The sequence below is a fragment of the Myxine glutinosa genome, chromosome 11 (genome assembly GCF_964187855.1).
Source record: "Myxine glutinosa chromosome 11, kmMyxGlut1.1, whole genome shotgun sequence".
NCBI classification, from domain to species: Eukaryota; Metazoa; Chordata; class Myxini; order Myxiniformes; family Myxinidae; genus Myxine; species Myxine glutinosa.
This window is the reverse complement of record NC_136271.1, coordinates 11,624,569-11,638,540: the sequence shown is the minus strand read 5'-3', so window position 1 is coordinate 11,638,540 and position 13,972 is coordinate 11,624,569. Positions and strand designations below refer to the sequence as shown.

The window sequence follows — 13,972 nt, the reverse complement described above, 5'->3', positions numbered from 1 at the left end:
GTTGTGCCCAATTGTTTCCCCGCTATCCCGCTGTCATTTTAACTCTTCTCTTCTTTGAGCCTCGATCTTGTGGAAAAACAAACAACAAAACCAAAAACAAAAGTTTACATAGAAGTGCACATACTAAAGTATACACGGAAAAAAATTATAAACGTTTACAAGAATCTGTAAACTTGTACACGTTCCGTTGCTAATCTATACAATAGAAGAAGCTGGCTTCTAAATCCAGTCTCCATCCAGCCGTTTGTTCAGGGCAGGGTTGATGTCACCAGCCTATCAGATTGGTTCCCTTCGGAGCTGCGCGGAGGTACCTGCGAAGGTGGGACCTGCAAATTATTTTTTTTATCGCTGCCATGTTGTTTATAGACTTTTTTTCATACACGTATTGGTGCTGTTTCAGGTTTATAGATACGTATTGGTGGCTACAATTATTTAGTTACTTTGACTTGAATCGAAAATTAATGCCTTTTAAATCGAGACTGAAGGGAAATGAAATAAACAGCTGTCTGGTGTGCCAGCCAGTCCAGCAAGATAAGCGCATAAGCCCTTATCTATATATATATATATAAAAGCGAAATGTCCATTTGTTTGTTTGTTTGTTTGTTTGTGAACCTATTCTTCTGAGCTCCCAGGGTTAATCGGCACGAAACTTTATGGGATAACATCTTTTAGCACCATGCACATAAATATGGGTTTTAAAACAGTTATTTTCTCACAATTCATAACTTGAAACCATCCAAGCCGCCACCTGTCGCCATGAACTCCGAGGGTCGATACACATATTCAAATCTTCATAGAAAGCTCAATTTTTATCGGATTTCAACACGGATATCGATATAATTAGTTTGATGGTGAGCTCCGATCATCAAATATGTTATCAGATGTGAGAAAAAACTCTTAATTAAGACGTTACCAGGATCAGTAAGTTCAGCAAAGAAGGAGTCTTTGCTGACTCCAAAGAAGGAGTCATGTGACCTCTCAAATGTGCTAATTATTCAGAAACAGAAAATAGTACAAACACAACCTATACATGGTTTTAAAGGTCATTTTACTGCTCATCTAGCAACATCAGCCTCAAGGGTGAAAAATAATTTGTAGAAAAAAGAACCCACGTGACGCCAACTACAAGCCGCCACTTGACAACGGGTGACCCTCCAATGATCACCTCATCCTCACAACAAGGTGAGTTGTTGTTTTGCCCTTTGTTTGGGATCATCCTGCTTTGAGTTCTCAAGTTTAATCACAACGAAACTTTCTACCTTCACATTTTTAACCACAATATACCTGAATAGGGGTTTTATACCGTGACGGTGATGAGGACGTCATTCGGCCCGTCATTATCGTGTTGCACTCCCGAGTTAATTTATTTATGAACCTGAGGTAATTTATTTACTACAGCTTCACTCTTTTACCACCTTTAGACCCTTTCCACCCCTTAGACCTTTTCCACGCCTTAGATCATTTTAGACCCTTTCCACTCCTTAAACCCCTCTAGACCCTTTACACCCCTTATGCCCCTTTGACACTCCTTTAGACCCCTTTGACCCTTTACACCCCTTAAACCCTTTTGACCCTTTACACCCCCTTATAAACCATTGACCCTTTATACCCCTTAGACCTTTTACACCCCTTAAAACATCTTTAGATCCCTTCGACCACTTTTAACCCTTTACACCCCTTAAAACCCCATTTTCACCCTTTACACCCCTTAGACCACTTTTAACCCTTTACACCCTGTGATGAAATTATGGTTGATATCTGTTGCAGTTCCCTCTTCATCCGGTGACGGCTTATAAAAGGGCTGATTTGTTATGTGAGGGGTTGGTTTGCAATTGTTGCATTACTCAAGTTGGTAAGAGAGATACTGTGCCTTACATATGACTGTCTTTTATATAATGCATTGATGAACGCTGGCTTATTAGATTATTATTCTTTTAATAGATGGTGTGGAGTTCGATTGGAATAAAACTCACGATCTCTGGAGTTTTGTGGACTTGATTTTCACCACACACCCTTGAGACCCTTATCAACCCTTTACACCCCTTTAAACCCCTTAGACCTTTACACCCTTTAGAGTCTAGGTCGGGTCGAAAGGGTAGAAATGGGTATGAAATGGTCTAAAGTTTAGACCCTTTCATACCCATTTCGACCCTTTTGAGACATATACACCTTTTGACACTTTTCAGACGTATTGACTTTCTAAGACACTTTGGCCAATTTAAGACCATTTGGACACTTTAACCCCTATTGTTCTGTCGTCCTAAGACACCTTTAGACACCATTTGTCCCTTTTGATATCATTGATTATTTAAACACTTTAGACCCCTTTATGACCCTAAAAAAACTTTAGACCCCTTAGATGAGTCGAAAAAAATTTCTCCCAAAATCGTTTTTACGACCTTTTCTGTGCACTATTCGCGTCGCATCACAAGTTGTAATGATGAATCTAAACTGATATCTCAAAGTGAAACTGATGTTGAAACGTGAAACTGAAACAACTGATCTATGGATCATTGAATGGGAAACCAGAATGAAATGCTGTGGGAAATTGCTGAAAGCAAAGCTTTGGTGAATATAGAGAGAGGGGGGAGGCCAGAGATGAAGAAACGAAGTGGAGAGGGATAGGTGCCTGGAGGTGGTCGGTTGGTATGGAAAGAACTTTGATGATCTTCCATCAGGCTGTAGGCCCAAAACATGCCTAAACCCATTTCCCAGCTGAGTTTTCATAATATCACCTTCACTCCCGAGCAGTACTTTGGAGGTACAGCAAGCATGGATTGGAAATCTTAGCTGATAGAATGGAACGAGGTTGTCGAGGTTACCAGCTGCACCCACTGCGACGTAATGCTCGCTGAATATTTACACTGAATTCCCATTTCTATCAATACACACTCCAAAGGAAATTGCTCATTTCAGGTGAGACATGTATGCAGCCCCCACCCCCTCCCCATCATTAACGTTCTGCTAGTTCTGCACCCCTTTGCTAGTTCTGTATAATAATAATAAGCACACATTTGCTTTGCTGCTTCTTAAAAATATATACTTATTGAAATTTTTTTATGTATACGTCTTTACCCTTTCTTAGAACGGATTAATTCGTCAGTTGAAGCTGCAAAATAAATGGACGCAATTACTAAATGTACCAGTTGTTGTTGTTTAATGTAACGTAATTACACTTGGAGAAATATTTAACTTATGTTGGACTTGATGTTTTTTGTTGTCACTTCGCAGATTTTAATGTTTATATGTGTACACGTTCAGCAAAATACATGGATATGCATAGGCCTACTATCTAGTTACAAGATATAACCACAATGAAAGGTAAACCAGTGGGATTTACAGTTCCATGAAACATACCTCATTGTTCGAGAGCTGATACCAAGGTTGCTTGCCAAAGGTAAAGATCTCCCAGAACACCACACCCAGGCTCCACACATCACTCTCAGCTGTGAATCTCCGGTACATGATGCTCTCAGGGGGCATCCAGCGGATGGGGAGCATGGTATGCCCACCAACCTACCAAGTACAACAAAACCGCTATTCACAAAACAATTAAGGTACAATCAACAGCCATTCGGTACATAACGTGTGGGCCATTTCCACATTCCAGTGCTTCCCCCTATTTCAACAAATGATGTTCTTATGGGTGCTGCTGATATCCAAAAAATTGGTTGTTGTATGAACCCGCTGCTTAGTGTGCTGTATTTATGCTGGAATAAATCGTTGTGGGTGGCTTCAGCTTTGTCTGAAGGGGAACTCGGCTGCAAAGATCACAGCTGTAATAGTGGGTTCGCTGAAACTTTAACGTAAAACACCAAATTCCTGCTTCTGGTTCCTCCTTGATACTGTAATACAGTGCAATCAGAAAGTATTCACACCCCTTGACTTTTTTCACATATTGTTGTTTTCACAACTTAAAATGGAAGAAATAAATAATATGAAATTGATTTTTTTTGGACATCATAGTGGATTTTTGTTGATCTACCATAATGTCAGACATTACCCCATAATGTCCAAGTGGATTTTCTTTTTAGATTTTTACAAATTAATAAAAATGTAAAGCTGAAATGTCTTGAGTCAATAGTGTATTCAACCCCTTTGTTATGACACTCCAAATTAAGCTCAGGTGCATCCAATTTCCTTTGATCATCCTTGAAATGTCTCTACAACTTGTTTGGAGTCTACCTGTGGCCATTTCAATTGATTGGACATGATTTAGAAAGAAACACACCTTTCTATATATTATCTCACAGTTGACAGTGCATGTCAGAGCAGAAATTCTACCATGAAGTCCAAGGAACTGTCCGTAGAACTCCGAGATAGAATTGTGAAGGCGCATAGATCTGGGGAAAGGTATGAAACAATTTCTATAGTTTTGAAAGTTCCCAAGAGCACAGTGAGCTCCATCATTAGGAAATGTAAAGAATATGGAACTACCCAGACACTTCCTAGAGCTGGCCATCCGAACAAACTGAGCAACTGGGCAAGAAGGATCTTGGTCAGGCAGGTGATCAAGAACCCAATGACCACTCTAACAGAACTACAGAGCTCCTTCGCTAAGATGGGAGAACCTGCCGGACTCCCCTGCACGTGAAAGACTAACCCTAACAACTAACCCTAACCCTAACAACCAAACTACCCGAGGATGATGATGCAACCAAAGTGCCCGAGGATGATGATGCAACCGAACTACCCGAGGATGATGATTCACCAAACCACCCGAGCAGTGATGATGCAACCAAACTACCTGAGCATGATGATGCAACCAAACTACCTGAGGATGATGATGCAACCAAACTACCCGGGGGTGATGGTCTGATAAGGATTATGTGGTCTGATAGAACAAAAAAATTGTAGTCTCTGGCCTGAATGGAAAGCGTCTCTGGATCTCTGGTCTTCTGACAGAAACCGAGCTCAGCTCATCACCCATCTAACACCATTCCTACCATGCAGCATGGTAGTGGCAGCATCATGCTATAGGGATGCTTTTCAGTGACAGGGACTGGGAGACATGTAAGGATAGAGGGAACAATGAATGGAGCCAAATACAGGCAAATCCTTGAGGAGAACCTGCAAATGACCTTCATCTGCGGTGAAGATTTACGTTCCAACAGAACAATGACCCCAAGCATACAGCCAAAGCAACACTGGAATGGCTTCAGAACAAGAATGTGAAAGACCTTGAGTGGCCCAGCCAAAGCTCTGACTTGAATCCCATTGAGAATCTGTGGAAAGACTTGAAGATTGCTGTCCACCGACTCTCCCCATTCGACTTGACTGAGCTTGAGGAAATCTGCATGGAAGAATCGGAGAAACTCCCCAAATCCAGATGTGCAAAGCTGATACAGACATACCCAAGAATACTCGAAGCTGTAATCGCTGCCAAAGGTGCTTCTACGAAGTACGAAATATGCACTCAGCGGGTTGAATTCTTATCTAAATTAGATATTTCTGTATTTCATTTTTAATTGTTTCATATAAATTTTCGAAAAAAAAAATTCCACTTTGACATTATGGGCCATTATGTGTGGATTAGAGACAAAAAATCTCAATTTAATCCATTTTAAATCCAGGCTATAACACAACGAAATGTTAAAAAGTCAAGGGATGTGACTACTTTCTGAAGGGTCTGTATATTAGTGCCATCTGACCTTTCCATTTTTCCAAAGTATGAAACACAAGAGTTTTGTTCACAATAGTGGGGCAACAATTGGGTGCAACCAGAAAGCTCCAACAACTCAAATTTCACCCCCCCCCCCCCCCCCCAAACCCTCCTCCCTGTTCATGTCTGCACGTTTTGCTTCTTGTTTTGTATGTTAGAAACTATAAACCTATGTGGAGAACGACAAATTTGTCGTCGTGTGTGGAGTGCATGACAACAACCTGTTCATCGCTGAGTTAAAATATCACCAGTCTAAACTCGAGGTTGAACTGGCATGGAAATGGAGAGCAATCAGGTAATTAGCAGTTTGTTCATCTGGTCATTTCAGTGTACATTCCATTTTCAGAATTTATTTTCATACGTTCATAATTTAATAATTTACTTTTACATAATGGCTGAACACACACGCCTCAATTTGTACAGGTCCATGTGCGTTTAAAGATTGACCACTCTACGGTGTAAAATTTAGCGAACTTAATTGTGCGAAGAGTATTCCGCTCAGTCGTTCTTGCAAATGTATCACCCGACATGATCATTATTGCCATCCAATAATCGAACCAACTAACTTTACCAGTTGCATACCAAACAGGGTAGAGCAGACACAGTAACAGTTAGCGGTATCTTTTAGCTCTCCTTTAAATAGTGGATGCATGCCCTAACATGATGCCAAACACACAAACACACACATAGTATATATGAAGGTTAGGATTATTCCAATATTATTCATACTTTAGAGTAAATTTTATCAAATTATTATCATTGATAACAGTCATATGTGTTTATTATTGTAAATTAACAGCCTCTGCAAATATGCATGAAACAAACTGCATAAGTAAACAAGAACGACAATTGCTTTGCAATACATGTCCCCTAGAGATATGATATTTTCTAAGTCTAAAAGGGCAGAACTTCCAGAAACTCAAACTTGTTCTGTAATCTTACTATAATTCACCAAATGTCAGTCTGTCCGTTTGAAGGTACCGCAAAAACGGCTGAACCGATCGCAACGATATTTTGGGTGGGTATTCCTGGGACGCCTTGGAGTAAAATAGGCTATATTGTTTTTCCAATTTTTCCAAATTCCAGTTTTTTCCAAACACGATGGAATAATATTTACCGATATGAAGTGATGTGGCTTTTGTTGAAATTCTATGTACCAGGAGAGAGTAGATCGACTTCTGACGAACTCTTCCTATATAAACGTGCGGCTCAGAAGTAACACGGCAGCGTGTGCAAAGCGACTGAGAAACAGGTGTAGCGGCCGCTTCCATGTTCCAGATTCAGTGCGCACTCTTCACACATAAACGTGCAGCTGAGAAAGACGTGTAGCGGCCGCTTCCGTTTTGCAGATTTCAATCTTTTTTCAAAATGGGCGCCATGTACTGTTTAGATTTTGATGATTTGCGTGTGATATGATTCAACGGATGTTTATATAAATCGTTTAAAATAAAAAAGCCTTCAATTTCCGATATTTTTCCTTTTCATCTGGGCTTCCCAATTGAAGCCCTGCCCGTGGGGTGGGTACCGTTGCTAGTTTATCATAATAAAGCCATGTACTAATTTGCAGTTGAATATGTTAAAGCAGAGATTCTCAACTGGTGGGTCGCAACCCATCAGTGGGCAGCAAGGCACAACCTTGTGGTCCGCGGAGATCATTCCAACCTGAGAAGGCAGGTTACTCGTTTACCTCACGAGTGTTCGTAAAATTTTCCTCACGAAAAAAGTTATATTAATGTTGTTGTGTTAATTTATGATTTTAATGCTATTGTATTTATTTATGATTGGAATGATGCTGTTTAGAATGAAAATATAGTGAGATTGAGTGTGAATGAGAATGAGGATATGACGTGAGGGTTTCCACCTGGGACATTCGCGGACTCGGTATTTGCAGTTTCACCATTGACCGTATTTGGTTGATCGAAGGTGTTTCGGGTCTGGAGAACGTCTCGGGCGTCTCGTCTTCACGTGAAAAGGCTAACTGCTGTAGCTGCTTTACTGTATTTCATTTTGGGAAACATGGACCGTTTCCTGAAAAGAAAAACCAATGATGGTGGCGAGACTTCAGGAGTTGCTAAAAAGGTGGTGAAACGCATAGTCAGAAAATACGAGCCCAAATATATTAAGTTACAATGACAGTGACAGGGGATTCAGTCAGAGCGGGCAAAGAGGTTCCTGTTGCCTTTCACCACCACATACCGTGTGAGTCAGGGTCTTCACTTGTGACTGGCACAAAATCAAAGACCAGGAATAAACTGAAATTAACTTTGAATGGTACTCTGCGAGTCAGCCTCTCACCGGTCAGGGCCTCTCACCTCCTCGGCGTGATCTGATTGGTTCTCAGAAGCAAGCCCAAGTATCCCACTGACGTAAGCAGCATTCTATAATTAAGGCTTAAATAAGGAATCAAATAAAGTTGTTGTTATTATTATAACTAGGGCATTACCCGTACTATATCTATATCTAAAATTATATCCCCCCCCTCTATTTACATGAAATGGTTTGGTCCAAAGCGAACGGCTTCCGGAGTTTGGTAAAGAAATCGCCATCGCGTGCACAAACGCGCAGGAAAGCGAATGAATCGCAAATTCGTTTTTATTAGTTTTAAAACATAGTTTAACGCCAACATAGTTTGCAAACGTGAAATAAATGAATACGCTCTCAAATGTGCCATCCGAGGCAGAGTGTGTCCGCCACGTTCGGCACACGCGATAGTTCGCTGCTCTCTGATTGGTTGAATCGTTTTTTGGACATAGCTCGGTAAGTAATTGTCCGATTAATATGAAACCTTGAAAAGGCACATCCTCGGGTCCCCAGCAATATACCTGGCAAGTTAAAAGTATATCGGACCCGTGGTTGTCGAGAAACAGCGGTCACAGACAAACAAACGTACAAACAGAGATTACTGGAATTATAGATAGATTATTATTATATTTTATTTAATCCATTGCAGCAGACAGCTACATATAAATAAGTTCAGAGCACCCTGTTTTTTAAGTTATCATTATTTCTTATGTGGGCCCTGACCTTTATGACATAGACTCAAATGGGCCTTGAGATGCAATAGGTTCAGAACCCCTGTGTTAAAGGGTATAGGAAAAAAGTGTGGAAAACCACAGGTGGGACGGACAGACAGACTGACGGAGAGTAAACTGCAGATAGACCACCACCATGGTGCATGGTAGGAGTGGAGGGTCAACCTCTGGTGAAATTGGTAGGGGACTAATACATTTTATAGTATTGACCTGTCACCAGCGATTTGATCGCTGGGTGACGGATAACCGAGACAGTTTTACTCCCGAGGCGGCTGCCCGAAAAATGGTGGTATCTTTGTCGCGTGTGGAATGAAGGGAGGCGTAGCGTTTACCTGAACAGAACACACGGGTTTAATCCGAAACCACAAACAGGTAAACACGACAGTGAATTCAGCAAAGAATTTAATGAACATATATGCAAGATGAAAATGTCAAAATAAATGAGGTAAAAACTAAAAGTCTAACTGAGGTACCTCCACCTGCAGACTCAAAAACGGACAAGGGGAAAGATGAAATAAAATAAAATGTTCCTTTCTCGTGCCAGCCTTATCTGTCTCCACGAGTGCCTCTGCGAGGTTGGCAGCTGGGGACGAGGCCAGAACTCGATGTCCCTCCGGTGGGAACCCGGCACAAGATGGCGTCGTGCTCGACAACGCCACAAACGTGAGGTGAGTTGTGAAGACACCCTCTCGCTTCTTCACCTCTTTGCCGCAATCTCTGAACAGCACAGCCTTCCACTTCTAGCCAGGTAGAGCCCACCACACAAAACCTCCTCTTTCGCAGCGAAAGCGTCCACCAAATAAAAAGCTTCTGTTTAATCTGGGCGTCCCGTCTTCTGGCATTAGTTGACGGATGTTAAAGATCCCCATGTATCCTTCACAAAGAATAGGTGAGCTATCACCAGCATCCTGAACAAATTACAAATTCATGCCTGAACTACTGCTGGGAATAGCAAACCACCCAGTATAACCATTGCTCAGGAAGCTGCTTTGGTGGCACAGCCGGTCAGCAACGAGTACGGTACATCCGATATCAAATAAAATTTTGAGGGGAGGGAGAGGGGAGTGGGGGAGAGGCAAGGAGTGGGGAGGGAGAGGGGAGTGGGGGAGAGACACAGAGTGTGATGTGCGGGGGGGGGGGGGGGGGGAGAGTGAGTTGGTGAGAGGCAGTGAGTGGGGAGGGAGAGGTGAGTGGGGTAGAGATAGTGAGTGGGGAGGGAGAGGGTACTGGGGGAGTGACAGGGATTGTGAAGTGCGGGGAGGGAGAGAAGAGTGAGATAGAGACGATGAGTGGGATGAGGGGAGGGAGAGACAGGGTGAGGGAGTGCGGAGAGAGGGACTGGGTGAGTGGGGGAGACAGGGAGCGCGGCGGAGAGGGGAGAGACGGGGAAGTGGGGAGAGGGAGAGCGTGGGAGGGAGAAGAGTGTGGGGGAAAAGCAGTGAGTGGGGAGGGAGAGGGGAGTGGGGGAGAGACAGTGAGTGGGAAGAGGGATGAGGGGAGGGAGAGGGCAATGGGGGAGAGAGAGTGGGGGAGGGAGAAGGCAATGGGGGAGAGACAGTGGGCGGTGGGGAGGGAGAGGAGAATGGGGGAGAGAGAGTGGGGAGGGAGAGGGGACGAGGGGAGGGAAATGGTGGAGAGAGCGTGGGGGAGGGAGAGGAGAATGGGGGAGAGAGAGTGGGGAGGGAGAGGGGAGGAGGGGAGGGAAATGGTGGAGAGAGAGTGGGGGAGGGAGAAGGGAGAGACAGGAAAATGGGGAGAGAGAGAGTGGGGGAGAGAGAGAGTGGAGGGGGGTACTTATGCTAGCCTTCATCGTCACTTGGGATGGGTTAATGTTCCTAGTTTTTATATACACACCACATACATATATATCATTAGCGTACTCTCTATGTAGGGATGGCATGGAAAAAAATGTCACTCCCATCTGCTACATACAAAACTAAAGTTGGATTATCTTCTTTAAAAACTCGCTTTGGCTACATATGAGAGCCTACCTGGTCTGTTCAGCTGATTGTCGAGGTCGGGATCACTTTTATGTTCTCCAGACCAAGGCAAACGCAAAAAAAAAGCGAAAAAATGAGATCGGTCAAACCCGGGAATTCATCTTGTAGTTCATAATAATAATAATAATCTTCTTCAGACGGCGTATTTCCGAGCTGCCTCTATCAATGGCAATGATTCTGCTACCATCCGACAGAGTTTTACTTTCTGCAACATCCTTTGGTATTATAATTCTCGTAGCTTGAAAGCATTCTACAAAAAGTAGGTAAAACTACATTCCTTTGTCAAAGAATAGGACCGGGGGAGGCGTGTCTGTGACTGTCAATCAGCTTGATGAGGGCGGAGCCGCAGCCGCCAGACACATTTGCCTCAGTGTCGGCGTTTTGCATGATAATGTTATGTGGAATCAAATAATATCAGCAGAAATATAATGTCTCGGGAAATGCCTTGTTTTTCAGCGTTACATTTATGAAAATAAAATAATAGCGAGGTACCAGTGCTACACACCACATCAGACATGTGATCACGAACCGTCGTCACAGGTCAAGGTAAAAGCAAACCACGTGATCAATAAACCATCTCGATTCACGGTTTATCGGTGCCAGATTCGCTACGTCGGCGCATCAGTGATGGCGTCGTATAAAACAGCCTGAACAAGGAATCCATGCGAATTGAATCTACTATAAATGGATGAGGTGTGTGTGTGTGTGTGTGTGTGTGTGTGTGTGGTGTGTGTCTGTGTGTGTGGCTCCGCCCCCTTCCCTCTGTCCCCACCCCATTGGTTAGACTGGCCAGAGGGAAACCACATCAGTTATTTTGGGCATTTCTAAGTGCAGGTCATTGTGTGGCCTGAGGCTGGATGAAGACATTACTCTTTTGAGAAACGAGCAATAATACAGAGCTGCAAGATACAGTCAGGGTTAAGTAAGACAATATAGGAACACATGTAGTATTTGACATTGCTGACTAAGATATCTTGGCACTTTTGCTCCAAGGTTGGGTATCCTCTGAGTACCATATACCATTGTGTTATTCCACATTGTAAAAAATTACAGAATGAAGTGAATAAAAAAATTTTATGCTAAATGAAAAAGGCAATGTACGGATGACAAACTATAGTCTAAAAAATGTCCTAAACAAGATAGGGATGATGTTGGTTTAGAGAGCAGCTAACAGTATTGCCATCACAACAATCCCTACATCACTGCCTCCAGACTATTGTTGAGGACTAGGCCGAGCTAAAAGTATTAGAAGCTCCTATGTTTCATTTCTGCATACGTATAAGCAGCTCCAGTATAATTTCATGGACTTCTTGCAGCTTCAGTTGTCTTTACTACTTTTCTTTTTTTTAAATCAATTTAGAGTAACCAATCACAAATGGAGATAATTATAGAATGCTCTTATTAGAGATGTTCATGCAGTTTGTAAGAAGTTGATGATCAGGTACTGAAATTATAACATTGTACTCAGGCTGCTAATTTGAAAAGTCTCAGTATGTGGCTCCACTACAAGAGTAATCAAGTACTGTGGTAACCAGTGAAATGTTTGTAGAAGCTTGAAGCAATAACTGATGAAGTGTAAATGAGGCAGTGATGTAGGGATTGTTATGTGACCTTTTTTAGACTGCAGTTTGTCATCCATACATTGCCTTTTTAATTTAGCATAACATTTTTTTGTTCACTTATATAAATATATACAGTAGTGACCCCTAATTCCGAACGCCCCTCATCTCGAACTACTCTAATTCCGAACCGTAAATTCGAGAAAATTTTGTCCCTAATTCCGAATGTATTTCTATAACCGAACCGCCAACATAGCGTTAGCGTCGTTCATATTTCCATTGTTGAAAAGTGGCACCCTAATAAAGCAGTGGTTAACAGGAGCATTAACCTGTTCAGTGACAATGTGATTGACCACTTCAGAAAAATTAAGAAAAGTCGCCAACACCAGGCAACTTTGGAGAGGTGGTTCTCTAAAGAAAGTAAGCCTGGTGAGCCCCAACCCTCTACAAGTGGTGTTAAGAGACAAAGAGAGCAAACACCAGAAGCACAGTCATCTGATGTTAGCTTGGAAGGTGCCTCACCTTCCAAGCAATAAAACCCTCTCCCTCCTTCCTCCTCTCCAGCTTCCACATGCACCATCAGAACTCTCCACTAAGCAGTTATTTTCATGTTAGTACATTTATTTCTTGTTTTTATTATTATTATTATTTGATATTTAGGGCATTTACTCATCTTATTTTACCTTGAATCATGTGTATTTGCAGTTAACAGTGTCTTGATAATGGTTTTTTGGGGTCCAGGAACGGATTAATTCACTTTCCATTATTTCTTATGAGGAAAATAGTTTCTAATTCCGAACTTTTCCCAATCCGAACTGCCGCTGGAACGAATTAAATTCGGATTTAGAGGTCCCACTGTATATATAATTATATATATATATATATATATATAATTATATATATATATATATATATATATATATATATATATATATATATATATATATATATATATATTGTCGCGGATCTCCCGAAGCCCATTCCCGTTACAAAGGGCAGATTAAACCCCTTTTTCCCCCCTGGGTCTTCGGGTCTGCGAGGCCAAATCGCCACTTACGGAGCAAACGTGAAAATGGTATCGGGTCAACGTCGCACGTACCTTTAACCCATGATGCCACGAAAGCAGGGACTGAACCTCGCACAAGCCACGCTTAATCGAGTACGCCGAGCGATATGCGTATCACGTGACTCGTGCCGTTACTTTTATGGAACCCGATTCGAGCAGTTCTAGTCGTACCATGTGAAGCCAATGGATGGAAGGGACGAGAACGGTCAAATCAAAGGAAGAACACAATTTATTATTATGTACAATGATCAGGATGAAGGAAAGGGGATGCAGAGCAGAAGCTTAATCGATCTTAACTTATCTCCAGACACAGGGCCCACTCACGCACACGGGGAGAAGAAGAGAAGAAGTTCGCGCGCCAAACGCGCTTTGCCGTCGGTCGCTCCGGGGCAGCTCGCCCGGCGTGGCTCTCTGGCGGTCACGGCACGTATGCAGGAGAAGGCAGGCAGGAGGAGATCACGCGACTGTGGCCCGGCACGGGTCGTCTTCTCGAGCGCGCGATTAATACAGCGCAGAGCGCAGGGCACGGGGCATGGGGAAAGTTCATGTACAATCTCGATCACCGCAGTTCAATGCACTCGTTCCGCAGCGCGTTCTCGTGTGTGCTCAAGCTCAACTCAACTCCACTCATTCTCACAGGGAACTTGAACTCG

The 13,972-nt window shown here is 42.7% G+C and overlaps 1 protein-coding gene across 1 annotated transcript in view; it reads right to left on the bottom strand.

Moving 5' to 3' along the window:
* Positions 1-13,972, bottom strand: part of LOC137417037 (BDNF/NT-3 growth factors receptor-like) — a 452,816-nt gene that overhangs the window by 21,385 nt on the left and 417,459 nt on the right. Inside the window, 1 exon segment of the mRNA XM_078786250.1 lies at positions 3,358-3,516. Within this exon segment, the coding sequence (XP_078642376.1) occupies positions 3,358-3,516 (159 nt within the window).